The sequence below is a fragment of the Phyllostomus discolor genome, chromosome 3 (genome assembly GCF_004126475.2).
Source record: "Phyllostomus discolor isolate MPI-MPIP mPhyDis1 chromosome 3, mPhyDis1.pri.v3, whole genome shotgun sequence".
Lineage (NCBI taxonomy): Eukaryota > Metazoa > Chordata > Mammalia > Chiroptera > Phyllostomidae > Phyllostomus > Phyllostomus discolor.
The window spans coordinates 113,540,125-113,567,249 of NC_040905.2; the positions used below are offsets into that span (position 1 = coordinate 113,540,125).

Consider the following 27,125-nt stretch of genomic DNA (forward strand, 5'->3'; position numbering starts at 1 on the left):
ACCTAGAGTCTGTGGGGAAAATTCAGGGAATCCATGAACTTGGATAAGGAAAAGAATACTGTGTTTTTAGGGCTATAAGATGCACCAGACCATAAGATGCACCTAGGTTTTAGAGGAAGAAAATAAGGGAAAATTTTTGAGGCAAAAAAATGTGGTAAAATATTTAATAACATAAATAACAAAATATTTTGACCAATGTAAATGTAAACTACATTTACTAGCCAAGTAACTATATTCGGATGATAAGACACACCTCCATCCCCCCCCCCAAAATTTGGGATGGAAAGTGAGCCTTATAGTCCGAAAATATGGTACCTCCTTATTGTCTTTCACTGAAATTTTGTTTTTCCGTCAAGTAGGAAAATGACCTTGTTCACCTCATCCACAGTGCCCAGGACATTGTCATATTAATTACATTTGCCCCAGATATCTTGAACTATACACTCATCACTACTTCAAAATTATGGTGTTTTCAGACTTGTCTTTTTAATTTGTCAATAATAAAAGCATGGGCATTTATAGAATATGCATAAGAAAATTTTGACAAGTGTATCTGAGGTAGCTCTGCAGGAGCCCCGGGTCTTCCTAGGTCAGAGAGAAGCCGCTTCCCCCACCTTCATCCTGCTCTGCCATGCTTGAGGGCCAGTGCTGTTGCAAAATTAATTTCTTGCCCTTGGCTTGCAAAAAGGGAAACCTGTTTTCAAAACTACAGGGATTCTTCACCTCTTTCACAGGGGCTTACCTTCCTCGGGCTGACAACTGCAAGTGGAGGGGGAGGGGGACGCTGCTCCCTAATACCCCCTGGAGTGGCAACAAGGATGGTCAGAAATGGGACAATGTTGACTTGAAAAGCCTGCATAGCAGTCATTACCTTGTGATAGGGGTTGGACAGGATGAGAGGGGCAGGGAGAGGACAGTGGGAAAGGAAGAGGAAGGGAAGGAAGAGGAGGGGTGAGGAGCAGACGATGGCACCAGGTCGGAGTAATTGTGAAGTACAGTCAGTCGCCCAATTCTTATTTGTGAACCGGTTCTCAGGAATTCCTCCATGGTTCCCGCAGCAAACCCAGAGCGTCCTCCCTGCCAAGCTCTGCCCAGCACCGCGGAGTCAGGAGTTGGTTGAGACGCCCCACCTGTTCTCAGGATGCAATCCTCGCAGAGTGCCCGAGTCCAGGGCCAGAACCGTGGTGTGGGAGCTTGGGGGAGCCCAAGCCCACTCCCTTTAGTGACAAGGACAACGCGGGCTCACGTATGTGCAGAACCTTTATTCAACGAACATTCAGGGTCGCCCTGGCCATGCTGGTTGGTACTCGTCCGAGTCACCTCGTCCCCAGCCCTGCCAGGTTAGCCAGCGCATCTGGCAGCGAGGATGCTGCCTCCGGTGGGACTCAGGACCCTCAGGAGACCCCGCTGGCACACTTTCCCCGCACCGGTCGTCAACTACCCGGTCACCGCGACGGGCCCCTGAGCAGAGGACTGCCCCGGAACAGAGCACCACTTGAAGCCGATCCCAGAGAGGCACAAGAGTGCTGGCCTTGGCCGACAGGAGCTGCTGCGGGCGGCAAGAGCGTGGTCGGCCAAAGGCAGCCTGTTGCCCCCTGCTGGTGCTTCAGCGCAGATGCTGGATGCAGAAGCGCAAGCGCGCTCTGCAGGGCACCCCTGCGATGCACTCGACCGCCCACAGTATAAATTCGTGTGCCCGACCGATCCGGGCTCTGTGCGGCCGGCTCTGATGCCCCCAAACCTCAGCTAGAATCTGGGAAGGAGGCTGACTTGCTGGCCGGGCACAGCGCCACACCTGCTCCCAGTTCAGCCAGCCCCTCAGCTAGGAAGTCTTCCTGTCATCTGCTTAGTTTCTGAGCTGGACTGCTGCCTGCTTTATCTAGTGGGAATGGCCAGTTCTTTCTTTTCCGGAACAACCCTCCATCCCCGGGGCTTTCTGCCGGGGCTTCTCCTACGTGCACTTCTGTCTCCTGGACAGGTGCTTTGCTTACCTGCCCTCCAGACCAGTCATTATGGGCGCTCCAAAGCTCTCAGAGCTCTTTTTGTGACACACCCCTCCTCCTCAGTCCCCAAAGTCTGGCACAGAGTGTGGGCATGAGACCCACAGCTGTGGCCAGGTGTCCTCCAGCTGCCTCCGAGTGTATTCCTGCATGCCCTAGTAGGTCCAGTGGACAGCTGCAAGCTAGCTGGGATAGAGGCCAAAGGGGGGTACTATGAGCAGTGGCCTCCTGCAGTCCAGGTGGGAGACACTCTCTAAGACTGTGTGGCAGCTTTCCAAGTGAGGCTTTCCTCCTGCAGCCCCTGCCACAACCCACCCAGAGTGAGGCCAAGGCTGCTACGCTGAACCTTTGGCCCACGCCTTCACCTGAGCCCTGTGGCTCACAGGTGGATCTTGACCCAAGCTGAGCCAGCCATTCTCAGAGTCGGTGCTGGGCAAGTCAGGTTCTGCGTGTGGTGTCACATGTGGATAGGGGGGCCGTGGAGCAGCCTGTCCACCAAGGGGCTGAAACTGATGAACCAAGCACAGTGAAAGACAGGGCGATGGCCTGAATGACCTTTCAGCCAGGCTCTAGACTTTCTAAATCCAAAGCTATTCCTGCTCTAACACTCCAAGACATATCCCAGATAAGAATGCCAGATAAAGTGCAGGACACTCAGTTAAATTTGAATTTCAGATTCCCAATGGATAATTTTGTATATAAGTATATATCAAACATTGTATTTTTAAAAAGTACAACTATGTCCCAAATATTCCATTTTTTATAGCATAGGCCTATCCCAAATACTCAATGGGGCATATTTATACTAAAAATTGTGTGTATCTGACACTTATATTTAATGAGGCCTACTGTATTTTGATTTGTTGAATTTGGCAACCCTAACCCAAGACACTTTGGGCGCTGTGGAAGGAGAGGCCACTGGTGGGAATGGTCAGGACAGAGCCGGTCAAGGGGAGACCGCCCCTCTAGGACAGAACGAAGGACAGATCGGGGAGATCGAACTGCACGTGAGGAGCAGGCCTCTGCTGCTCACTACCAAGGGTGCTAAGGGACCAGGAAAACCCCAGAAAAGGTATCCTTCATATGTTCCCATCCTGACACACGCCGGCCCAGTGACCCAAGTCTTACTCAGCCCTTTGGGGTCCCTCATCCTCATGAGGATCCTGAGCCCCTGGATCTCCCTCTGCTATTCCCCCCTTACGTAGAAGTGGGAGCCTCGGCCTTGCATCTCTGCAGGCAGAGGCATCTCAGGGAGAGTGGGGCAGAAAGTGAGGGGCAGGACAGGTCCCGGGGCCAGGGACTGCATGTGCAAATGTCTGGTCCTGCTGTGCCTTCAGCAGGTGTGGAGGCCAGGGTTTGTGCTGGGTAGTTAAGGACAGGGAGGGGCAGAGTCTTCCCCTGGGCGCTGCAGGTGGGGCTGGAGAGGACTGAGGGCCAGGAACAACAGCATGGCTTCGAGGTGCTGCCCCAGGACTTGGGCCTTGGGGTCAGGAGTGACAGACTCTGAGAAAACTTCAGGGGAGGCTCTGGGGAAGAGAAGTCAGGTGTGAGGGGTCCTGTGACCCCCGGAGGTAGGGTGAAGGGAACTGAGGGGAACCTTCTTTTCTACAGATTTCAGGGCTTAATGAGAAGACGGAGTCCAGGGCTGTTTCCCCGCTGGGCGACCTGCATGGCTGCTCAGACAGGCCCCGCCTGGTCAGGTGCTGTGTGTCGCCATCCTGAAATTCATCATAAATTTTGATCAATGGGACTCACATTTTCTTTCTTTAAAAAAAATGTATTAGTTGATTTTTTAGAGGGAAAGAGAAACATCGACCTGCTTGTCCACCCATTCACGCACCCATTGGTTGACTCCTGCACAGGCCCCAACCGGGGATCAAACCCTCAACCCCAGCTCACCAGGATGATGCTCCAGCTAACTGAGCTACCTGGCCAGGGTGAGGCCTCACATTTCCATTTTACACTGGGCCCCCCGAAGTCTGCAGCCAGCCCTGGAAGACTCTGTTTCCCAAGGACCCTGCTCATGCCTGCTCCCTGATCCAGTCAGTCTCCAGGTGGGTCAGATTCCGCTTCCCTTTCCCTTCCAGCTCCCAGCCACATCCACCACCAGTGGGGCCTCAAACTGCCTGCTCTTGGCAAGGAGTCCATTTGGGGTGTCCTCATTGCTCAGTGTTTGTATGCCTGTCCACAGGCCCTCAGAAAAGTGAGTCCCACAGCACAGATCAAGCCCATGGAATACAGGAAGAGCCAATGAGGGTTAAGGAAAACAGTCACATTGACCAACCAAGGCAAAGGATGGTCCAAAACCAAGGGAAGTTTGCAGAGTCCTGGACATGCAGAGGAGGGAGAAAGTGGACAGGCCTTGCTTGAGATGACCAGAGACAGAGATCAGAGACAGAGAAGCAATGGCCCAGAGCAGAAGGCCAGCCACACAGAATGTTTGAGACAAGCCCCCATCCTTCCCGCATTTGGGTGAATTTGCTGAAGCTCTTTTTAGATTCCATACCTAAAAGATCTCTTCCACTGCCAGGTCCAAGAACTCACAATAATGCCCATGATGGAGCACTCACTTGGACGAGGCCTCCCAACCTTATGGTTCAGCCTCCTTCTCCTGAAATGGTCTTATGGAGAGTTTTGGTATTCAACTCTATTCTTTCTGTATTTTCCTATGTTTTTAATCAGCTTTATTGAAGCATAATTTACAAATAATAAAATGCATCTATGTTAATAGTACAGTTTGATGACTTTTGACAAATGTGTACACTTACATAACGCAACACACTCAAAATGCAGGAAGTGGCTGTCACCCACGAAGGTCTCCTGGCGTCCCTTGGCACTCAGTTCCCTCTCCAGCTCAGTGTCAGGTAATCTGTCTGCTTCTTGTCACTATGAATTAGTTTTGCCTTTTTGAAAATTTCATAAAAAAATTATATGCTATATAATCTTTTGTGTTAGACTTTTTCATTCAATGTTATGATTTTGAGATTACCTTTTACTTGTATTTCAGTAATGTATTTCTTTTTTATTGCTAAGCAGCATTTCATTTAAGTCATACTTCATTTAATGCACCTACTCACCGCCTGATGAACATTTGGGTTGTTTATTTTGGGCCACTATGAATAAAGCTTCTGTGAACATTTGTGAATGAATTTTTGTGTAGACTTAAGTTTTCTTTTTTTAAAAAAGATTTTATTTATTTATTTTTAGAGAGGGAAGGGAGGGAGAAAGAGAGAGAGAGAAACATCAGTGTGCGGTTGCTGGGGGTCATGGGCTGCAACCCAGGCATGTGCCTTACTGGGAATCAAACCTGCGACACTTTGGTTCGCAGCCCGAGCTCAATCCACTGAGCTATGCCAGCCAGGGCTAGACTTAAGTTTTTATTCCTCTTTGGTAAATATCTAGGGGAGTACTTGGTGATGACTCACAGGGTGTCTGCTTAAGTTGATAAGAAACTGCCAAACCACTTCCAAAGTGCGGCGTTGCATTCCCACCAGCAACATATGAGTGTTCCAGTCCTCCATATCCTTGCCCACACTTGGCATTGTCAGTCGGTTACATTTGGGCCATCTGTAAACTAATGGTGAGAGTTTTTTTCATCTTTCTCAAATGATGATGTGTATACCACCCACTCACATAGCTTTCTTCCTGAAGTATCATCCCAAAACTTTGTCCAGTTGTTTGAGTTTTTTTTTTTTTACACAGAACTCCTTCCTTCTGGCTGTTGTGTTGGAACATCAGGTGAAGAGAGGATCTAGTGAGTCACCGGCAGCACAGCGATGGACTCTTCCCACTTTGACTCTGTTTACTTCTGCCTGGGCTCACCCACTGGCCTCATCAGTCACAGAAATGCAAACCAGTGTGGCTAGGGGCAGTGTTGTCTCTTGTACTACAGAAGATGGAGTTTCCCTGAGGCCTTAATCTTCTCTTTAAAAACATTTTTTTTAAAATCCTCACCTAAAGGTATGTTTATTAATTTTAGAGAGAAAGGAAGGGAGAAAGACAGAGAGAAAAACATGGACAAGTTGCCTCTCATAAGGGCCGCAACCAGGGATTGAACCCGCAACCTAGGTATGTGCCCTGACTGGGAATCGAACCTGCAACTTTTGGTGTATGGGACAACACTCCAACCAACTGAGCCACCAGCCAGGGCTTAATTTTCTCACTTGAAGTTTGAAATGTCTTTGCTACCTTGACATAAAAGTCATTTGATGAATGACTTAAAAACATTTCCAAGTTCCAAAGTTGGCAAAATAGAAAAAGACACTTTGGCAGCAGGGAGAGAGAAAATGGAAATTGAAATCAATTCTCCTATGAAATATACGTTTTAAATATTCTTCTTCCTATTAATAAGTTATGTATATGGCCCTGGCCAAGTGGCTCAGTTGGTTGGAGCGTCGTCCCGTACACGGAAACGTTTCGGGTTCTAGTTCAATCCTTGGTCGGGGCACATGCAGAAGGCAACTGATAGGGGTTTCTCTCTCACATCGGTGTTCTCTCTCTCTCTCTAAAATCGATAAACCTACCCTTGGAGTGAGAATTTTTAAAAAACCATTCATGTATATTGCAGAAATTATCAAACTGAGTGAAACTGAAAAGAAGTGCCGCTACCTGGAGGTACTCGCTGTTGACGTTTTAACGTTTCTCATTCCAGAATATTTTTAAGCATTTAGACATTAAAAAGGGTTTCCGTTTGATAAACAGAACACTCAGCCGTTGAAGTTGGCTTTAGGGACAGAAGAATTCCTCTGAGGGCAAGAGGAGGTGTCCAGAAAGAAAAGTTGCGAGGGAGACTTGGAACCTGAAAGAAGAGGCCAGACAGTGCAGACTGGTGTTTCCAGACGGCCCGCTGCAGCTGAGGATGGAGACCGCTGGGGGAGGGGAAGAGGGGACGGGTTTAGACAATACTGAGAAATTCTGCAGTAAAAGGGGGTGGTTCCTAAGTGCTGCTCTTGGAAACTGGTTTCTGCTGAAGTGTTTTGTGATGCATGTTACGAAGTCGGTGATTTGGGTCTTTTTCCCGGAATGAGGAGATGGATGCATAAATGGATGGATGGAACTCCAGCATTCATCCTGCACCTGTATTGGGCCACTCTTGCTGCGGCGGTTTCACAATTGTTACCTCGCTCAATCTGTTAGGGGACTCAAGAGTTGGAAAACTTTAGTTTAAGGTAAACAGTTATAAGCCTAGCAAGTAATGTATATGTTAAAGCTTTTGTTTCAGAAACTACAGATAAAGCCAGTCCTGGCCCCTGGGAAAACAGCTGATCTCCTGGGCACTGCTAAAGACCACTGCCTGGGGACAAGTGGAGGAAACTGGGCCATTGTGTTTCAGGGAGAGACAGATGACCACCTACCCCTGGGAACAGCTAACCACCCAGGACAGGAGTGTTGCAGTTTTTTCTACCTGACCCTCCCTGAATCTCAAAACCCCTCACCACGCCTTGTTTATTCCCTGCTATAAAAACGTTGGCCTGGAAAGAGAAGGGAAGATGGTCTGTTAAGGTATGAACCTACCACCTTCTCAGATCACCAGCCATCTGAATAAGAACCCATAAAGACTCAACCCCTGTCTCTGCTTATTGGGTTTGGTAGTGACAGGCACCCTGAATGCCGGTGTCTTTTCTGGTTTCAGATCCTCACAAGCACCTGCGGGATGGGTATTACTCTTCTATTTTTACAAAGGAGGAAACCCAGGATGAGAGAGTTGAAGTCATTTACCCAGCGAGTTGTAGAATTTAAACCCAAATCCCACCATCCTGCTCAAGAGTCAGCCCAGTGCCTGCCATCATCCTTTCCTGAGTGTCCTGCACCCCAAGTGCCCGATCACTTTAGCGCTCACATGACACAGGGGTTTCCCAGAGCTTTCTTTCCACTGCTCGGGACTAGGGAACTGGGGCCCAGACCCACAAAGTGCCTCTGGCCGAACGGCCATGCCCCTGTGAATTCCTTCCCAATGATTCAGCTACAGGTTCAGCGATAAGGCCTGGGCCTGACCGGAGGCCCCAGTCCAAGCTGAGGAAGGAACTGTTTATCCTGCCCTTGGTTCCTGCTCCTAAACCGTCTGGACTGTGGACAGAAGTCAGCCCATCAGCCTTCCGGAACATCTGAGTAAATCATAATCACTTCCTTATCCATGTACCTGCTCGGCCCTACAAGGGATGTCTGTGTGTTGGCCATGAACTGTTTCTGCTTCTTACACAACACTGAAGGGTGCACCTCCTGACTGCAGCTCCCAGCTACTGACCTGTCCTTGAGCTGTGTCACTAATCCCAGGGCCTGCCAGAGGCTCACCAGGTTGCATGGACTGCCAGCCACAGGGGGTTCTGTTGAAAGACATTCCACTGGCAGTCAGGATGAGCCAGGCAGCCAGGTGCCGAGAGGAGCTGCTGGAGGTGACACAACAACCCCCCCCACCTACCCCGACGACGCCGCTTCCCAGGTGCCAGAACCCACACCTACTCCCCCCACCCAGGCACCAAGAGAACCTCTTTGTTGCAGTCAGCTGGCGCTGCAGGTAGAGTTTTATAAGCACAACTGTCCATCTTCTAAATCCTCTACAAATACCACCTGTGGGCGGAGCCAGGGAAAGGGAAGACAAAGGGGGCTTGTGCTTGTACTGCAGTCAAGGTCAGGCTGAAAAAACCTTTCTGTGAGTTTCTGTTGGTTCAGGCTCCTTCCTTCTCACTCAGCGTTGGCAGCAGTGGGGGGCATGGGGGAGGAGGAGAGGGAGCTGGAGCGGCATCGCTGCAGGGAGGGGGGTGGTTTGGGCTGTCTACAGCCAGAAAATGTGGATGGGATCTGAGGAAGACACACACACACACACACACACACACACACACAAATATAGAAAAAAGCTGTGTAGCTTAGGCACTGGCATCTGGGCGAGAGTGGGCCCTGGCACCGGGCTGCGTGGTGTGGAGGCCCCGGTCAGTTGTCATTTGGGGAGAGGGGGAAGTTGAGATTTCTGAGGCGTTTTGGGCTCATGCAAGGGAGACTTACCAGATAAAAGGTTAGGCACAAATAGAAAAAAATTGAGGGTTTTGTTTTAATCCATTGCCATCCCCTTCTCGCTGCTTTCTGGAATGGGATTACTATGAAGAAAGAGCCAGAGAATTCATTAGCAAAATAACACAGGAAAGTTACTAGTGAGCAGGAGTTGTTAGACAATACAAGGAACCAGAAAGTTCAGAAACCTCCGCCTGGACCCGGATGCGGAGTCCCTTCTGGTCCTGGGCGGCCCATGCAGGAAGCAGCCCTCCCTGGGAAGGCAGAGGGGCACTGGAGGAGGCCAGTGAAGGGGAATGGAGGGGGAGCAGGGGACGGAGCTCTGAAGACAACTCCATGGAGAAAAGGAACAGCCATTCCAGGACATCCTGGGTGTGTTTAGGAGAGAACAAGCCTTCTGGGGCAGCAGGCTGGTCTCAGTCCTCTCAGGCTTAACCCAGAAGCTGCCCAGGCTTGTCTGGCCCCTGGAACAGCAGAGGCTGCATAGTTGACAAGTTCACTGACCAAGCACCCTCCTCTCCCTCTCTCTGGGGCTGACGATTCCAGTGAGTCCTGAACTCTTGACTTTGAACCTGGAGAGGCCTTGTGGCCCTCCTCAGTGAAATGTTCCAGACAGTTACTTCGAAGGAGGGAGACAAACATGGGGGCCACAGGTCAACCCCAAGGGGGTAGTTCTCCCTCACAGCCCTCATTGGCTAACTGGACTAAAAGCAGGACCACCTTATCTCATAAAGGCTGTGGGAGTTTGTTGTGAGGAATTCCCAATGTGTCTCTCCTCAAGAAAGTGCTGAACTGGCTCTGACAGGCATGGCTTTGTCCCTGCTTCTAAGACACTGCCAGAGGGTGCTGGCCACCGAGTGGGTAATAGTTCCCAGAGTCCCTGTGGACTAGCCTTGTGTCACCAGAACAGAGGGTAGGAGGCGGTAGAGTCACCGCTGGCCAGAGCTGGGAGATGAAGGCCTAAAATGGCCAGGTGGTAGCCATGGTGACCACACAAGGAGACAAGAGATTAAAAATCATGGGGCTTCAGAAACTGGGGCTCTTGGATTAGCTAGGTCATTATTGGGGTGACTAACATATGGTCCAGCCTTTTGGACACTCACGAGAACATTAGCAGTTACACCAGGATGGAAAACACCCATTAGGTGAAGACAGGCAGCGGCCGTAACGGCGAACATGTGCAGAAGGCGCGCCAGGGCAAAGTGCCCAGGGCAGCGCTTCGTGAACTTTCTCTGGTGAAGAGCTATTTCTCTCAGTAAACTATGGTTGGTCTACTCAGGAAGAGTCAGGCTATCATAACAAATACCACAGGCTGAAGGCTTAAACAACAGGAATTTATTTTCTTATAGTTCTGGCAGCTGGAAGTCTGAGATCAAGGTGTCAACGGGTTGGATTCTCCGAGGCCTCCCTCCTTGGTCTGCAGACGGCCACCTTCTACCGCGTCCTTGCAGGACCTCTCCTCTATGCACAGCACATGTCTGTGTCCAAATTTCCTCTTCCATAAAAGACACCGGGTAGCCCTGGCTGGTGTGGTCTGGTGGATTGAGTGCCAGCCTGTGAACCGAAAGCTCGCCAGTTTGACTCCCAGTCCGGGCACATGCCTGGGTTGCAGGCCACGTCCCCAGTGGGGGGCACACGAGAGGCAACCACACATTGATGCTTCTCTCCCCCTCTTTCTCCCTCCCTTCCTCTCTGTCTAAAAATAAATAAATAAAATCTTTTTAAAAAGAGGACACCAAGTATATTGAATTAGGGCCCATCCATATGACCTCAATTTACCTTAATTTGAATCATGTAAGGACCCACCCCCACCCCTGCCCAATTGTGCTAATATTAGACTAGTGAGCACCACTGTGGTAGGAAAAAGAGGTGACAGGACCTTTTATTTGTGGATTGTTAAGGTCTGAGCTGACCTGAGACCCCTTGATATGCAAATCTGAGTGATGGTGTAAGTAAGTTATAATAGGGCCAAGGAGCAAGTCTAAAAGGAATTCTGTCCTCACCCTTGTATGGGGTCCTCAGTAAAATGGCCACTACTTCCTGGTATTCAGATTAAATGCAGTATCTCTTGGCTGCATACCGTGATACAGTGGCTGGGTGACAAACAGTGCCAGCACAGGTAAGTATCAGTAGCATTTCCTGGAGCCCATATCATCACAGAACAGGAAATTTAAAAGACTTTACTCACACATGGGAAATTTAAAGCAACTAAAAGGATTGAACGCAAAACTTACCAGCGGGAGGAAAAAACAAGAAACTGGAGTAAAAACCAATGAGAAATAAAGTATAAAATAGCCCTGGCCAGTGCGGTTCAGATGGTTGGAACATCATCCTGAAAACTGAAAAGTTGTGGATTCGATTCCTGGTCAGGGCACATGCCTAGGTTGTGGGTTCGGTCCCCGGTCAGGGTGTGTTCGAGAGGCAACAAATCGATATTTCTCTCTCAAATCGATGTTTCTCTCCCAACCTCTCTCCCCTCCCTTCCCCTTTCTCAATAAGCATGTCCTTGGGTGAAGATTAAAAAAGAGCATAGACCCTGGCTGGCATAGCTCAGTGGATTGAGCGTGGGCTGCGAACCAAAGTGTCGCAGGTTCGATTCCCAGTCAGGGTACATGCCTGGGTTGCAGGCCATGACCCCCAGCAACCGCACACTGATGTTTGTCTCTCTCTCTCTTTCTCTCTCCCTTCCCTTTCTAAAAATAAATAAATAAAATCTTTAAAAAATAGCCTTAAAAAAAGAGCATAAAATAGCTGAATTGAATACAGTTAGGAGACCGGTCATGAAATCCGAATTTAGTGAGGTTTGATGGTATTAGTGTTTCCCTGGCAAATTGGGATAGTTCACTGGGCCCATTAACAGGAAGTGTACCCCAAGTGATCCAGGGTGAACACAAGTATCTGACATCCAGCACAGCTTGTGGCTGAGGCTAGAAGCCCTTTGGACATGACACTCAGGCGCTCTGCTCTGGAAAATGACCACTGGGCCGTGAGTTTGGCCTTTAAGACCTCTAACCTTAGGTCCCACATGTAGGATACCAGGGCAGGTCTGGCAGTGACCTAGATGAGCAACAGTGTCACCAGGTCATGGGAGTGGAGCTGGGGATTGGTCTGTCAGACTGCTGGGGCCCCTGAGCATCAGCATCACCACTTGATCTTGACCCAAGCAACAGAACTAAATTGGACTTTCTGATTCTCATGGGACTAGTCTATTTGGACCGAGTAAACCTAGGACTCTTGGACAACTCATGGACTGAGTGGGGCAGTCTGAAGAGAGAATGAAGTCCTGCTAATGAGAGAACGTGCTGCTCGAGTGATTCATTAGAGAAACAAAAGAGATCTGTGTACCTCGTCCACCGTACAGATGAAATGGGTCATCCTCCTTACCACTGATTCACAAAACACAACATTTGCTGTTTCGCCAGGCCCTTTTTCTGCACGCTGACTCCACCAGTGTGAATACGATAAAGATCTAACTTCTAATAAACTCAAAATATTTCTGGGGCGAGAGAGTCTAGTAAACAGTAAAAACAGAATATGACAAATACAGGGACAGAGGCTCATCTTCCAGCTGTGTGTGTTTGGGAGGAAACAATAAACAAAGAACAAATAAAATACATGTTACACAGTAATCATTGTCCTGGAAAAAGAGAAAGCAAGGAAAGAAGCAAGGAGAGAGGAGAACACTGCGCTCGTAAACAGGATGGTGAGTGACATGCTGATATTTGAGCGAGGCCTATAGGAAGTGAAGGAGTGAGCCATGCAGTCATGTGGGGGAGGAGGAAACTGCAAGTGCAAAGGCCCTGAGGCAGGAGCATGCCTGCTGTGCTCCAGAACACAGCTGGAACCAACGCAGCTGCAGTTCAGGGAGCAAGGAGGGCAGAGGTGAGAAGGGAGGCCAGAAAGGTGATGTCATTTCCTGTGACTAAAGTGAGCAGCCATCAGAGGGTGTTGAATAGAAGAATGACAGGATATGACAGGATTTAAGAGAACCACTCTGGCTGCTGTGCTGAGAATGGACTGGTGGGAGTGACAGCAGAAGCAGGAGGACCAGGTAAGAGGCCATTCTAGAAATCCAGGATAAAGAGGAGAGTGGCTTGGGCCAGCGTGGGAAGAAGTGGCCAGAGTGGGACATAATCTGAAGGTAGAATAGAACCAATAGGGTTTGCAGATGGTTCGAATGTAGAGAATGAGAGAAAGAGAGGAGTCAAGGAGGAATCCACATTTTTGTGTTGTTGGTTTTTGTAAAAATCAGGTTTTTGGAGAAGTAGTTTACACACAGTAAAATTCACCATTTTTGGTGAATGGTCCTATAGGTTTTGATAAACGAATTCGGTTATGTAACCACCACCCAACTCAAGATAAAGAGCCAGTCCCATCACTAGAAAAATACCCCGCATGCCCCTGTGTGGTCAGTCCTTCCCCACATCCCAGCCCCTGGCAACCACCCGCCTGCTCTGTCCCTCCAGTTTGCCTTCCCCACAACGTCATAGAAATGGAGTCATACAGTACACAGCCTCTTGATTTTGGCTTCTTCCCCTGCATTCAGGACTAGAAGAAGGAGGAAGGTGGGAAAGGATAATGCCCCGTTTATCAGGAAAAACAGTCTTCCCAAGAAACCTTCAGACAGCTGTTTCCATCACATCGGCCAACACTCACTCCCGCAGGCACTTGGGACTGAGCCAGAACTCACAGGAGTGAGTGTTCAGCTTTTCCAGTCTCCGAGGTAGAGGAAGCAAAGGACCGGGATAGGAAAGGATGTTGCCTTTGCCAACCAAAGAAGCCTGCCCCCCCGTGGGGGCGTTGAGGGGTTAAATGTGTGTTTTTTCACATTTGTTCTGAATGCAGAGTGGAAGAAAGTTGGGAGGTTCCAGGTCTGGAGGGAAAGTGTCCTCAATGGTTAAAGATTTGAGGAAGGAGCAAGTGTGTGCAGGAGCAATAGCCAGGCCTCGCGGCCTGAAGCTAAGGCAGTTCCTGGTGTAATGACATCTGTCACTGCTGTCATCTCCACCCCTGCCCTTGGGGACTCTACAAAGGGCTGTTCCAGTGAGCGGAGGCATCTGCCCAAATGGGCATATTGGCCCCATTCCCACTGGAGGAGATGTCTCCTAGAGACGGCAGCTGGACAAGCCCAAGGGGCTTGTCTGCAGCTCCAGAGGTGGGTGGTGTCTGTGGAACCAAAGCAGCAAGGCCTTCCCGCCCAGAGTGGTCTAGATTTGGGGCATGCTCCTGGGCCCACCTCCAACCAGGGAGCACATGGGTCCTCTGTGGTCCTGGTATGGACCCTGCCAGGGCTGGGCTGACTCCATTTCCATCTCCGGGACCTCTCACCCTGATGGGGAAGGGGAAGTCATTGGAAATCCTGTCAAACTTAGGAGCCAGGTTCCGGTTGCCCACTCCAGGCCCAGCGTGACCCTCAGGTTCCTTGAGATGGACAGAAGGGTGCCCTTGGGTTCCAGAGCTTCCTGGAGGCTGGTCACCCAACTCAGAGAAAACCCACCATTGTGGGCCACTTATGGGGCAACTTCTGTACCCTGGCAGGTGTGTCTAGGCATTCCTTTCTCAAGGGCTTCTCTCAGGACACCACTTAAAAGAACTCACGTGTGCTCTGAAGGGGAGGGGGAGGGAGAGCTGGAGACAAACAGGCGTGGAAGAAGCCGAGGGGGAGAGAGGACGAGGAGGGGGCCCAGGAGAAGGAAAAGGAATGAAGGAAGGGGTGCCCAGTGACAGAAGGGGAAACTGAAGAAAGGGCAGGGCAGCCAGTGATGTGGGGCAACTGAAGGCAAGGAGACCCTAGAGGTGCAATGACTGGTGAAGAGGGGACGGGGCCCCCTCCACAAAGCGGAGGCCCTCGGATTCAGCTCCCAGCTGAGCCGCCCACTCACTCCCTAGGCTGTCTCCAGGTGAGCAGAAGGCCAGGTTAGCATGTTTGTTTATTTTAATAAAGCCAACCCCGCAGCATTTACTGTGATCTGGTAATAACCTAAATGTAATCAAAACAACATGAACAAATATTTTAGAAGAGTACCCCCAATATAGGATACTAGACAACAAAGGAAAACCTACACTCTCTTGTCGAAAGCTCACTTCACAGACTTGTTCTGGTTGGAGATTCTCCCTTTTAGCGTGACTGGATCTAGTTGTTTTCCTGACTTTGCTTTAGCATGAATCTCTTTTGCATGAACTACTTCAGCAAAGCCCAGGAGGACTAGGACAGGGTTCCGGATACGGGGGTGTGGCGGAAAGGAGGGACAGGGCTGTTCCAGGAGGCCAGAGGCCTAGCTGCAGAAGAATGGAGGGAGGGAAAAGCCATCCTAAGGGAACAGGAGTGTTACCTAGGTCTCCTGCAGGGCAGGAAGCCAGGATACTCCTTATGGCCTGGGACATTGCTCTCACCCCACCCCTGTGGGTGCAGGCAGGGCCTAGAACCCTACTGTCTCACTGTGGTGCTCCTTCGTGCACAGGAAGATTCACAGAATCAGCTGTGAGTCACCGGTGAGTCAGCTTCTGGGGCTGTGGAGGCATAGCTGCCTCACTCAAATCCAGGAGATGGGCCACTGAGCACAGGGGGAGGAGGAGGGAGGGGACAGCCCACTCCCCTGGGAGTGGTTTCTCCCACCCAGCCCTGTTTGAAAACCCAAAAGGCAGGGCCCTGCAGCCCCCACGCCCTTGGGGGCCTTTTATGTAGCAAAGTTGGGTCTCCAGCCTCTTCTGCTGGGAAGGACAAAGCAAAGGTCAGGAGTTAGGAAGTTGAATCCCAGGTGGGCAGGACCCTAGCTGCCCCCAACTGCACCCCTGCTTCCCAATGTCCTCATTCAAGGGGAAAAAACAGGACCTGGATAATAATTTATTGAAACTTGGGAGAATAAATAAAATGTGCAGGCAGGCTTACAAATAACTGTAAAAATCACGAACGTACATACACAAAGGCGCTCCGGGCTCCAGGGGTGGAACCTGAGTCGGGGTGGGGGCGGGGTGAGGGCGGGGTCTCCCAGAGGAAGCGACCCTGAGCCAGCACGCGGGAGCCCTCCAGAGGTAGACGGCTTATTTACAACTAAGGAAACTCCCTGTGTTTAGGCTGCTGGGCCGCCCCGGGCCGCCCTGTATCCCTGGATTCTTAACCCCAACGGCCCGCTCCCCTGCGAGTGTCCGCGGAACTGAACCCCTTGCACGATCCTCTGCACCCAGGAACGGTGGGAGGCCAGGCTGATGTAGACGCCGGGCCGGTTGCGCTCCGCACAGCCCTCGCCCCAGCTGATGATGCCCGCCAGCAGCCAGGTGCCCTCGACCTGGCACATCAGGGGGCCTCCGGAGTCGCCCTACGGAGAGAAAGGCAGGTTAGGGACCCATGTAAGGCAGCGGGTGATAAACGGTTCCCTTTGTTAAGAGGGAGGCATTTCTCCATCCTGGAGGCAGCACCCTGAACTCCAACCAGGCAGAGAGGGCCAGGTAGGATGCCTTCTGGACTCACTTCTGGTGACAGACACTCTGTGTGAGACCTCCTTCCTCACAGGTGAGGCAGAGAGTGTTGTTACTTGTTTCACAGACAGGGAAACTGAGGCTCAGAAGTAATAACTTGCCCAAGTGGGCAACCAGAGGCAGCCAGGTAGGAATTGCAAGCAGGTCTTCCAATATCCCAGCCCAGACTTTGACCGCACAGTCTCCTGCCATCCACCACAGTGACAGAGGTGTGGTAGAGGGTGTAGGACCCCCACCTCAGGACAGTGAAAGATTCATGAGAGTGGGATCCGGACACCTGAGGTGCTCAGTATGTGCTGGGTGTATGAACAGATAGATGAGTGACTGAACCCAGTGGAGGCCTGTTCTGCAGGCATCTAGGGGCACTGCAGGTCACGGCTGACTCTGGGGGAGGCCCAGCCAACCATCAGGAAGCCCAGGGGGGCAGGGCTGGGAATGAGGTGGGGTGCTCACCAGACAGGCATCCCGTTCCCCCTCTAGGTAGCCGGCACACAACATGTCCTCGGTGATGGCTCCCTGCCCAGCTCCCCGCCAGTACAGGCGACCACAGATTTCTGAGTCAATGATGGGAACCTTCAGCTTCTGTAGGGTCTGAGGGTGAGGCAGGGGCACTGGGAGCAGAGAGGAGAGAGTCAGGCTTGGGAAGTTCTGGTTGCCTCCTCAATTCCCTCCCCCATTCATTCCCTTTAGCAGTGCTTCTCAAAGGCTAATGGATCACCTCTGTTAGGCTCTCCCAAGATGGCTGCGGAAAACCCATATTCCAGGGCCCCACCTCTGGGCCTACTGAATCAGAGCATGAACACGCAGCTTGAAGCCTGGGATTGTTAACCAGATCTCTGATGCCCACAAATGGTTAGAGCCAGTGGTCCAGGTTTGTCCTGTCTCAGTCACTACTTCATCTAGCATGGGTACTGCTACAGATGAGGACTTGAAGAATTCCCTGACAGCCTGGGGGCAGGGGGCAGATTGTAGATCCTCCCAGTCCACATTTCTAGTTCTCACAGAAGCCCCTAAGGAGAGCCCTCGGAGACTGGCTGCAGTCTCAGTCAGAGGGATCTCCAGATACCCAAAATGATGTAATTTCTCTTAATTCTTCTGGAATCTGGATACAGTCCCATTTTTCTGACACTTTGTCCTTTCTTAGTCTCTATCTTCTTTTTTTTCTTTCTTTCTTTTTTTTTTTTTTTTTTTTGCTTCACTGCCTCTTACTTTATCTAATCTGCTCTGTGTTTCTAGATGATTTTTGCCAAACCTCCAAACTTGGTTTGCAATTATATTTTGCAGTTAGGGAGATGGTATTACCTCCTGGGCATTTTGCCTGCAATTACAGCATGCTGCCACCAGGGGTACCTGTTCCCACTTTGGTATCTTAGGGTTTGGTATCTTATTTAGCTTGGCCCCAAGTTGCCTCCTTTCAGACATTCCTAGATCACTTAATAGCTTCATTTGATCTGGCTGCTGTTGCCTCAGAACACAGCCAAAGATAACTTTTCATTAGAAATGACCTGAAATTGTCCACCTAGGTTTCTGTGATATCACATCTTTGGATGCAATCCACCTTTTTGTCTGTTTCTGCCATGCTATGCCTTTGGCTTCTACACTTTGCTGCAATGGCTCCTCTGTTTCTGAGTGTCCACCATCCTCTGTCCTTACCCATCCCCAACCACCTAGTGGGGAAGAAGCGCACCTCCATCATGGACAGTCCCCCAGCCTGCAATCCAACAGTCTGTGTTCGGATGGAGGTGGACAGAGAAATCAGGCAGGCAGATGGGAAGGATTCGCTCCGAAAACTGGATGGGGTGCTCGAGGCGCACCAAGGCGATGTCCGCACGGGAACCCTCCTTCCAGGAGTACACAGGGTGGGGATGCACCCAGGCAATACCCACCTCCTGGGACCTTGGGCCAAGATTCCCCAGCTGCCAGGCACCCAGCAGCACAGAGTACAGGGATGGCTTGTTCAGAGTGCTGGAAGGAAGAGCAAAGGGGATGGGGTTAGCCAGGAACCACGGATGGCCAGGAAGGATCTAAAAGGGGAAGAGTACACACAACAAGTCCATACAAAAGCAAAAGAAGCAAAAAAAAAAAAAAGCAAAAGAGAAAAGGAGCAGGGTCCTTCCTGATGGATCCCAGACTGGACCAGGGCCTGGTAGCCAAAGCTGTGTGAGGAGCCCAGGTGTGGGGCAGAAAGCTGGGGACTCAAGTGGAAGAGACTGGCTGTCATACCCTTTGAAGCAGTGGGCAGCTGTGACCACCCAGCGGCTGGTGAGCAGGGAGCCTGCACAGTGGTGGGTCCTGTTCTTCTGGATGCTCACAACCCAGGGCCACTGGGCATCTGCGCTGTCTTCACCACCCACAATCCGGTTTAGCTGCTGGGGCTTCCCACAGGCTGGGGGCACTGGCGGAAGGGGGTCCAGTTTTCTCTCATCCCCTCAGCACGGTCCTCTTCCCCTTCCATCTGCCCTCCACCCACCTCCAGTACTTAGGCCTGTGCTCTATTGCCCCTCCTTCTGCCCTTCTATCCTGCCTGTACCCCTTCCTTTGCTGTTTTTCCTCTGACCTGCCCTTTCTCCGCCCCCTCTTTTGGCTAGACTTTCCCCTCCACTTGGTTCAACATTGCCCGAAACTCTGTTCCTTTTACCTTCCCGGCCATTTGCCATTCTGGGCTCTGGCTGCACTTGGTTCTCTCTCCTCCGCATCCCAGCCTGTGTTCTGCCCTCTGGGCCTCCTTTCCTGTCTACTCTCTAGCTCACCCCACTCTTGCCTCACTGCCTCCTTCTTACCTGGCCCCACGGACAGACACACCGACACTGCCCTCCCCCTCAGGCTTCCTCCATTCCCCTCCCCTCAGGATGGCTCCTACTCACCAGGTGTCTTGGCAGCACCAAGGATGGCTAAGGACAAGAGAAGGAAAGGGTCAGGCCAGTGGAGGGGCCCTTCAGTGCCCAGTGGAGAGGATACCCCTCCCCCATGCCTGGTGACCCCCTCCAGTCTCATTCCAGGCCCCTCCAGGCCTTCCCAGGTAGGGCATTTCCTGGAGCCTGGGTAGGGCAGACAGAATCCTCATGCTGTCATAAGCTGAGGCTTACCTGTCTTTCTCCAGCTTATGCCCAGGATCCATCCCACCTTCTGGGGAATAAGGAACCAACTCCTGGGACGCCTTTCACAGAAAGTGGACACACACCTGGCCCTCTCAGGCTTCCTCCATCAAACCCGAGCAGTGACCCAAGACTCCCTTTACCCCTCACCCCAAGCCCCAAGGCCTGGAAGCTGCTGCCCCAGAAGAAGGGAGAAACAGGAGGGAGGGAGATGATGACAATGAGTTTGATCAGTAAGAACCACCAAAGGGGAAGCATACGAGCCCTCTTAGGACCGGCAGGGTTTCATTTAATCCTCATGACCTCGGAGAGAAGTGAGGCACGGCACAGTCAGATCACAGGAGAGGGAGGAAGACGGGGTGTGGAGGGGCGGCAGGGGGTGGGGGGAGAGAGCATGAAGCATGACAGAGGAGACTGGATTCAGGTAGGAAGGCAGCTGAGTTGAGAGGGAGGAGGAAGTGATCCTGGAGGGGCAGGGAAGGAGGGAGGGAAGGAAACGGGGAGGAGCAGAAGGTCCTGAGGACTCACCTGTAGAAGCCAGAAGCAGCAGGGAGGTTAAGATCCAGAGACAGCCCCCACCCAAGACTGGGGGAGTTCTGGAAATGAGCATGTCAGACAGGGGTGGGGTCACAGCCTAGTGAGCTGTGCTGTGCTGTGCTGTGCTGGCCAGCAGGACTGTGCAGGGTTCCGTGCAGGTCACCCCAGTTTTTATCCTGGGAGGTGGAATGCTGTCAGACCAGTCCCCCCAGTGAGTGGCTCAGTCCCTGCCACCTGGGGCTGTAGGTCACCAGAGGGGGTGGGGCTGCCAGGAGGAAATGAGCTTTAACGGGAACTGGGGGATCTAGCTGAGACCCCTGCCTCGGGACTGGACTAATGGACTCAGGCTCTGGATCTGAAGCTCCAGCTGTGGGCCCAGGATCTGGCCTCAGGAAGGCAGTCGAGGGGAACTGGACTATGGCCTTGGCATTGACTAAGGAGTTGGGGGGTACAGAGAGAGGTCCTCACAGCTCGAAGGAAGGGGGTCCAGGTGGGGAAGGGCAGGCACTCAGACCCAGGGCCTGAGTCCTCAGTAGCAGGAGGCTCAGGTATGAAGTGCTGGAGAGGCCCCAGGGCTTTGGGAGATGGGGGCTGGCAAGGGGGCTGCCTAGAGACTCCACAGGCTACTGCCTCCCGAGGCCAGCTGCCCTGACCCAGCTGAGAGACCTGGACCAGCCCAGGAGTCTGGGATCCGTTAATCAGGCCCCCGGTGGCCGCCAGTCCCGCGGCCATCTTCCTGTGGGCCCTGCCACTCAGAAGCCCAAGGACTCACCCTACTCACCTTTTACCTTCACTCCCAGGAAGCCCATGTGGGTGGGGCCAGCCAGGTGCTCTCGTGGCTATGACTTATGAGGCTGCCTGGGAAGGGCTGGGCAACTGGGTCTCCCTCACCCTACCTCGCCCCTGAGTTCCTGGAAGCCCCCCTCTCTACCTCCACAGGGTCAAAGGGCCTCTGGGCTGCAATTGTTGGAGGAGGCCTCATCAGGTGTTGGGCCCCAGCTGCTCCCCACTCCCCCTGCGGAGTCTGCCCTCCTGATTCCGAGAACCCCACCCTGAGTCAGGTCTTCCTGATGCAGTCCCACGCTCTTGACAGCCCCACTCCAAGTGGGAGGAGCAGGGTTCTTCCAACTCTGAAACAGATCTGTATTTTTTTTCCTTTCATTCAATCAACAAAACCTCAAGCTGGGCCCTTTCTATACCTAGGGAAGGGTCAAGAGAAATAGCAATAACAACTGACAGCTTTTAGTGCACCAGGTATCACCTCCTGTAGCCTCCCATTTCCTTATTATTATCCCATCTGCCAATGAGGAAACTGAGGCCACTTAGAGAGGTTAATGACTTGCCCAAGGTACCCCAGGCTGGTGAGTGGTGAGGCTGGATTTGAACACTGAGCCAGGAGGCAGGCGATGGGACTAGACTCAGTGGAACCTGAGGGATCTCAGTCCAATGAATGGATAACTGTCACCAGGAGTCATACCTGAGGGTAGGGAGTGGGCCTCAGGAGCCCAGAAGAGGCACCTGACACCACTCAGGGGCCAGCGAAGGCTGCCCAGGAAAGAATGACTTTGAAACAAAAGCCTGGGGAGTGAGATGGAGTTGGCCCTGCAGAGGCATGGGGAGAGGGTGGGCACAGGGGGACCAGGCATAGGGCTTGGAGGGAAGGGGGAGTGCTGGGTGACTTTGGGGCTGGAGGGCTGGAAGGGCTGGGGGCTGCTACAGCAGATTCTCAGCACACCCTCCGCTGGGCAGACCCCAGCTTAGTCAGCGTGCTCTGACCCAGAGCCTGCCCCGGCGTGAACATCCTTGCTGCTCACCTCCTGGTGCTGGTAGTGTTTCGGTGGTGGCAGGGTTCCGAGATCCTGCCATACACAGCCTGCCCTGGGAACTGTCAGTACCAAAAAGGATCATGATGTGATTTACTGGCCCTGCTTCGATTGGTGGGCACGGGGATATTCAGATTAAACTGTAGGGGCGAGCCCCCACCCCACCCCACCCCACCCAAAGGCAAGCCATAGATGGGACGCAGGAGCCTCGAACAGTCTGCAGCTGATGCATCATTCTCTGCCCCAGGTCTTGGGGGAGGAGGGACTGCAGGCAAGAGAACACCCACACAGAGTGGCCAAGGTGAGGGGCGGTTTCTGTAGGGCCTCCTCAGCAACCAAACGGAAATTTCCTAGGTGGGGGGAGAGTGCCCCCCTCACTTGCTCACTCTCCTGGGTCCACCTTTGCATTCTGTGGCTAGCCATACCCCTCATGCTTCCCCGACCCACTCCCTTCCTGGAACTGAGGTGGTTGGCCTCCCCAGCTCACTCGAAAAGCATTTATTTGCTACCTGCTGTTTGCCAGGCCCTGTGTCGGACACCGGGACACAATGGTGAATAAGACACAGGTCTTATCCTCAGGCAACACATGTCTCCCTGGGGGTGGGAGGCAGGTGAACGAGTCACGGCGGTGAGGTGGTATGGGGGTGGGCGCAGAGGCCACGGGACTGGAGAGGGAGTGTCAGGAAAGGAGCAGCAGTGGGCATGGACACTGGAGGTCCGCCCTGAGGTTCGGTGCTGTGTGCTGCAACTCCCTGAGGGGAGGGACAGTTTGAGGAAGCTCCCGTGATCCTCAGACTCTAGGTTGTTGCCCGGTGCACGCTGAGCCTCAGTGGATGTTTGCTGATTCCACTGAGTGTGTGAAAAGGTGAGTCTGGACAATTCCACGGGGACTGATGCTCCAGCCTCCTACCTCTCCAGTTTCCTTTTCGTTCCAGCTTTTTCTGCCTTTCACGGGACTGGGTCACTGTCCAAGTGACCCAAGGGGCAGGCATGTGCCTCAAGACGTTTCTGTCCTTGAGATGGGGAGGCCAAGAAAAGAGGCCCGAGGAGCAGGGCCCAGTGGGAGCCAGAGGAAGTCCTGAGCAGCCAGTGAAGACTTCCTGGCACGAGTCCTGGGTGAAGCCTGACAGACTGGCTCCTGGTTCCCAGGGAGTGGAGACCCCTCATGACTCAACAGTTACTAAACAAAATATCGGCTGAGCACCTGCCATATCAGGCACCTGGCTGGGCATCTCTTCACCTGGACATGAGAAGGATAGGCTGTCCACCCTGCCACCCACTTTACCATGTCCCCGCCAGGCCATCTCAGGGCCAATGATGAGTCTAAAATGAGATATAGATGACAAGACAGGGCTGCAGAGGCCTTACATGAAACAGCAGCTGGAACTGGCAACGCTCAACCCAGACAAGTGACTCACCAGCAGCATTTCGGACGTGGGCATCGAGGTCAGGACAGAGATATGAACAGGGGTATCCATTCATCATCGACCAAACCCACCGAGCACCTACTGCATACCGGGCGCTGCCCTACAAGCTGGAGATCCAGCCGTGAACAAAGCGCCAGTGATCCTGCACTCCCGGCAGGGCAGGGACGCTGGAGGGAACAATTAACACAGTAAACCATTTAGTCTGATAGATGTTGATAAGGTCCCAGGGGAAAACCAAAACAGGGAGGGTGTTAGGACAGGAAGTGGGCGGGGAATGTGAGATGGGGATGGGGAGGTGGCCGTCTTAAATCAGGAACCCAAGGCCATGCTCACTTTTGAGCTGAGACTTGTAGGAAAGGGGGTGAGAGTTGTGGGTGCCATCACTGACCACTCCAGCCCCGGGAACAGCATGGGTGGGTGGGACTAGCAGATCCAGCCAATGGCAAAGGAGAGACACAGTGGCTAAGGGGGCCTGGTGCCACTGGGGAAGGCGAGCCCTCCATGCTGTGGCGAGCCCACCCTGAACTCCAGGTAAGCTAAGCCACTTGGCCCCAAGTAGTCCCTTCCCTCTTGGTTCCAGCAGAGTGTTCGGTGTGTTCTGAGACCGCAGCTGCCAAATGGGTGTGGAAGCTTTGTCAGACCCGCAGTGTCCTTTGTTTTTCTAAATTGGGCAAATCCACATTTTTTTAAAGTCTGAAGTTTGACCCATGCTGTTGCGAACATGAGTGTACACGTGTCTGAGTCCCTGCACAAACAATATTTGCACACCCATATTAATAGTAGCACTACGCACAATAGCTGAAAAGGTGGGAACAACCCAAGCAGCCGGTGACGGAGGAGCAGATAAGTAAAATGTGGCTCATCCGTGCAACCGAGTAATATTTAGCCACAGAAAGGGATGGAGGACTGAAACATGCTGCAGCATCGAGAGCATTCGCTCAGTGAAGCAAACCAGACACAAAAGAACAAATGCTGTGTGATTCCACTTACATGAGGTCCCTGGAGTCATCCAGCTCAGGTTAGAACACAGGTTAGAACACAGGTTAGAGGTTATGGGCCTGGGGGCCGGAAAAGGGACTGAGTGTCTAATGGGGACGGAGTTTCAGCTAGGGAAGACTAGAAGCTCTGGAGGTGGTGGTGGTGGTGTTTGCACAGCATCGTGAATGTGCTCAGTGCCACTGAACTGTGCCCTTACATGGTTAAAATAGTAAGTCTTATGTACATTTTACTGAAACTGAAAAAATCTGAGCATCTGCCTTTTCTGGAATGCTGGAAGCCGAGGCCACATGCCTCCAGGGGCTGAGTGGCCCTGATTGCAGAGCAGCCCCACCCACCCACCCCCACTCTGCTGCACTGGTTGGTGCCCTGGGTCCTCAGGCTCTTCCTGCTCTTGGAGGGTAGGGACCCGGACTGAGCAGATTCTCCATGCCCGCCCCCCCCCCCCCACCCGTCCCTCACATAACTCAAATGAAGCTCTCAGGGTAAGCAGAGCCCTCCAAAGGAGCGAGCTAAACAGTAGCTCCTTCCCCCAACCTGGGCCTCTGAAGAGAAGTGGTCAGCACTGCCAGGCCTGTCCCGACCACATGAAAAAGGGCTGCTTGAGTGTGAAGGGCTGGCAGGCAGCCTTGCAAGACTGAGTGCCGATTTAGCAACGAGCTGGGCTGAGCTCATCAGCAGACAAGGTTTTCCGGCACTAATGGTTTTGAGGAACCTGGCCTGGCGCGTGCCATGGACATTGGAGGATGCCGCTCAGCAGCTGGCATTTTGTCACCTTCCCTTGGGGATCTCCTTCCTCCCGTCTAACTGCACTCCTAAACTGCCCTGCAACTCAGATGTTGCTCGGGACGCACTGCCTCTTGCAGACTTGAGTTGAACCTAGCCCCAGCCCCATCCCAGGGCCTGGCCCCCACATCCCTCACAGAGCCCTCCCCCTGGTTGCCTTGCCCCATTTCCCTTCACCTCTGCTCAGGCTCCTCCTTAGTTTTGTTCATTCCAGTCCAGACCCCAAAGCTCCGCCCCTTCTCCCCTCCACAAGAAACTCAGCCTCACATTGCACGCCTCCCCCCCACTGCCAAATCCCCATCTTCTGGCTCCCCAGTCCTGAGCTGTTGGTCAGGCACTCCCCACCCCTACACCCCCACCTAAAATTCTGGGTAATAAAATTTTTTTCCATCTTATAACATCATTGCCTATCTTCTTGATATTTCTTTTTTTTTTTTAAGATTTTATTTATTTATTTATTTTAGGGAGGGAAGGGAGGGAGAGAGGGGGACAGAGAGAGAGAGAGAGAGAGAGAGAAAGAGAGAGAGAAACATCAATGTGCGGTTGCTGGGGGTTATGGCCTGCAACCCAGGAATGTACCCTGGCTGGGAATCGAACCTGGGACACTTTGGTTCCCAGCCCGAGCTCAATCCACTGAGCTACGCCAGCCAGGGCTTGATATTTCTTTAAAATGGAAGATGAGAGTCACCTCCTTGCCCAGTGTTCCTTTCTCTGGTCTCAGGGATCCCTCCGCCCCAGTCCCTTTCTCAACTCCATGCTTTCCGAATGCAGAGCCCACACTGTCTGACAGTTTAAAAGCTGGACTTGTAAGGTCCAGGTGTACTGTTAGTTCCTGTGGTCTACTAAGACCTTCAGGCACTTTTTTTTTTTTTTTAGCTGCAGTTATACCTGCTGCTCCACCCCTTAACAGTCTGTCTCTCTATGGCAGGTCTCTATGTCAGCTTCCTCTAGTCTTCTTCCCATGGCTTAGAGCTCTATCCTAGGTTTTGTTCACAGCCTTCTTCCCCTTCAGAAAAGTTGACTGTGTGCTGGAATTCTTAGAGTTAATCCCATTTTCCCTATTGTTCGCATGGAAAAATACCCCATCAGCCTGGGCTGAGAATGTTCAGGGAGAAAGGTGGACAGTCCTCCACAGAGATGTCACTCCGGACGCCAGAAGCCCTCACCCCCACTCCTAACTTCCCGTTTATACTCCGTTTTCTCTGGTTGATGGAAAATCCTTTCTGTTGGCCCCCCACCACCTCCACGAGAATTTTCTCCTTGTGTCTGGCTAATTCAACTGGTCACAGGTGAGCTTGGAGCCCCCTGAGCTTTGTCTGTTTGCTTACCCTCAAAATAATACATTCATCAAAGGGATATGCTCACATGGGCTCCTATTGGCTAGTAAGAGCAGATTGTTAAGTTTTCAGAAATATTGCAAGCGGTTGACATCACTTGAGTATCTTGAAGTCAGCCTTGCATTATGGAATAGTTTATACCATGGAAATCAGCAAATGCTACAAAACATATCCCGACACCCGCCCACCCCCCCAACACCCCAGGCCCAGGTAGCCCTCTGTGCGATATTAACTGGAACGCCCCTCGGTATTATCCATCACACGACCAACACATTCTAAAGCCAGACCCTTCAACAGTTAGGCATATTTCTCTTCCTTCTACCTAGGACCAGCTAGAGACTCTCTTGCCATGACGCTGAGAAATCAGTCTGGAAGGCCTGGTCTTCCTCCGTGACCGAGAAGCAGAGAAGGAAGCTCCAGACTGGGAAGGACTCAGCCCAGCCTGCTGATGGGAAGAGCTGAGCTGAGAAGGGCAGAGGGAAATGCGTGAGCTGGGTGGAGCTGACTCACTGGGTGCTTTTCCCTGGGCTGAGCAGCTTCCAGTGCTTGTGGTGAAGTATCAGTGATTTAGAGAAAGGACAGGACCTCGGAGTCGTGTGGTCAAAGGCTCATGGAGAGGAAGTGACTGGCTGTGCAGGACTAG

At 52.1% G+C, this 27,125-nt stretch overlaps 1 protein-coding gene and 2 long non-coding RNA genes across 3 annotated transcripts; 2 read left to right on the top strand and 1 right to left on the bottom strand.

Moving 5' to 3' along the window:
- The first annotated feature begins 268 nt into the window (after positions 1–268).
- On the top strand, positions 269–10,536 carry LOC118499283. Its single transcript, XR_004901810.1, has 3 exons — positions 269–468; positions 3,572–3,576; positions 10,524–10,536. It is a non-coding gene; the product is annotated as an uncharacterized LOC118499283 (long non-coding RNA).
- Positions 10,537–15,433: 4,897 nt separating this feature from the next.
- Positions 15,434–20,330, bottom strand: LOC114495480 (brain-specific serine protease 4-like). Its single transcript, XM_028510777.2, has 6 exons — positions 20,105–20,330; positions 19,346–19,372; positions 18,705–18,876; positions 18,169–18,446; positions 16,935–17,092; positions 15,434–16,321 (listed from the first exon to the last, which is right to left on the bottom strand). The coding sequence occupies exons 1-6, from the start codon at positions 20,184–20,186 to the stop codon at positions 16,076–16,078; spliced, it is 963 nt and encodes a 320-aa protein (XP_028366578.1). The 5' UTR covers positions 20,187–20,330; the 3' UTR covers positions 15,434–16,075.
- A 142-nt stretch (positions 20,331–20,472) lies between these two features.
- Positions 20,473–23,988, top strand: LOC118499286. The gene is made up of 3 exons (XR_004901813.1): positions 20,473–22,902; positions 23,573–23,574; positions 23,944–23,988. It is a non-coding gene; the product is annotated as an uncharacterized LOC118499286 (long non-coding RNA).
- Positions 23,989–27,125: the final 3,137 nt, after the last annotated feature.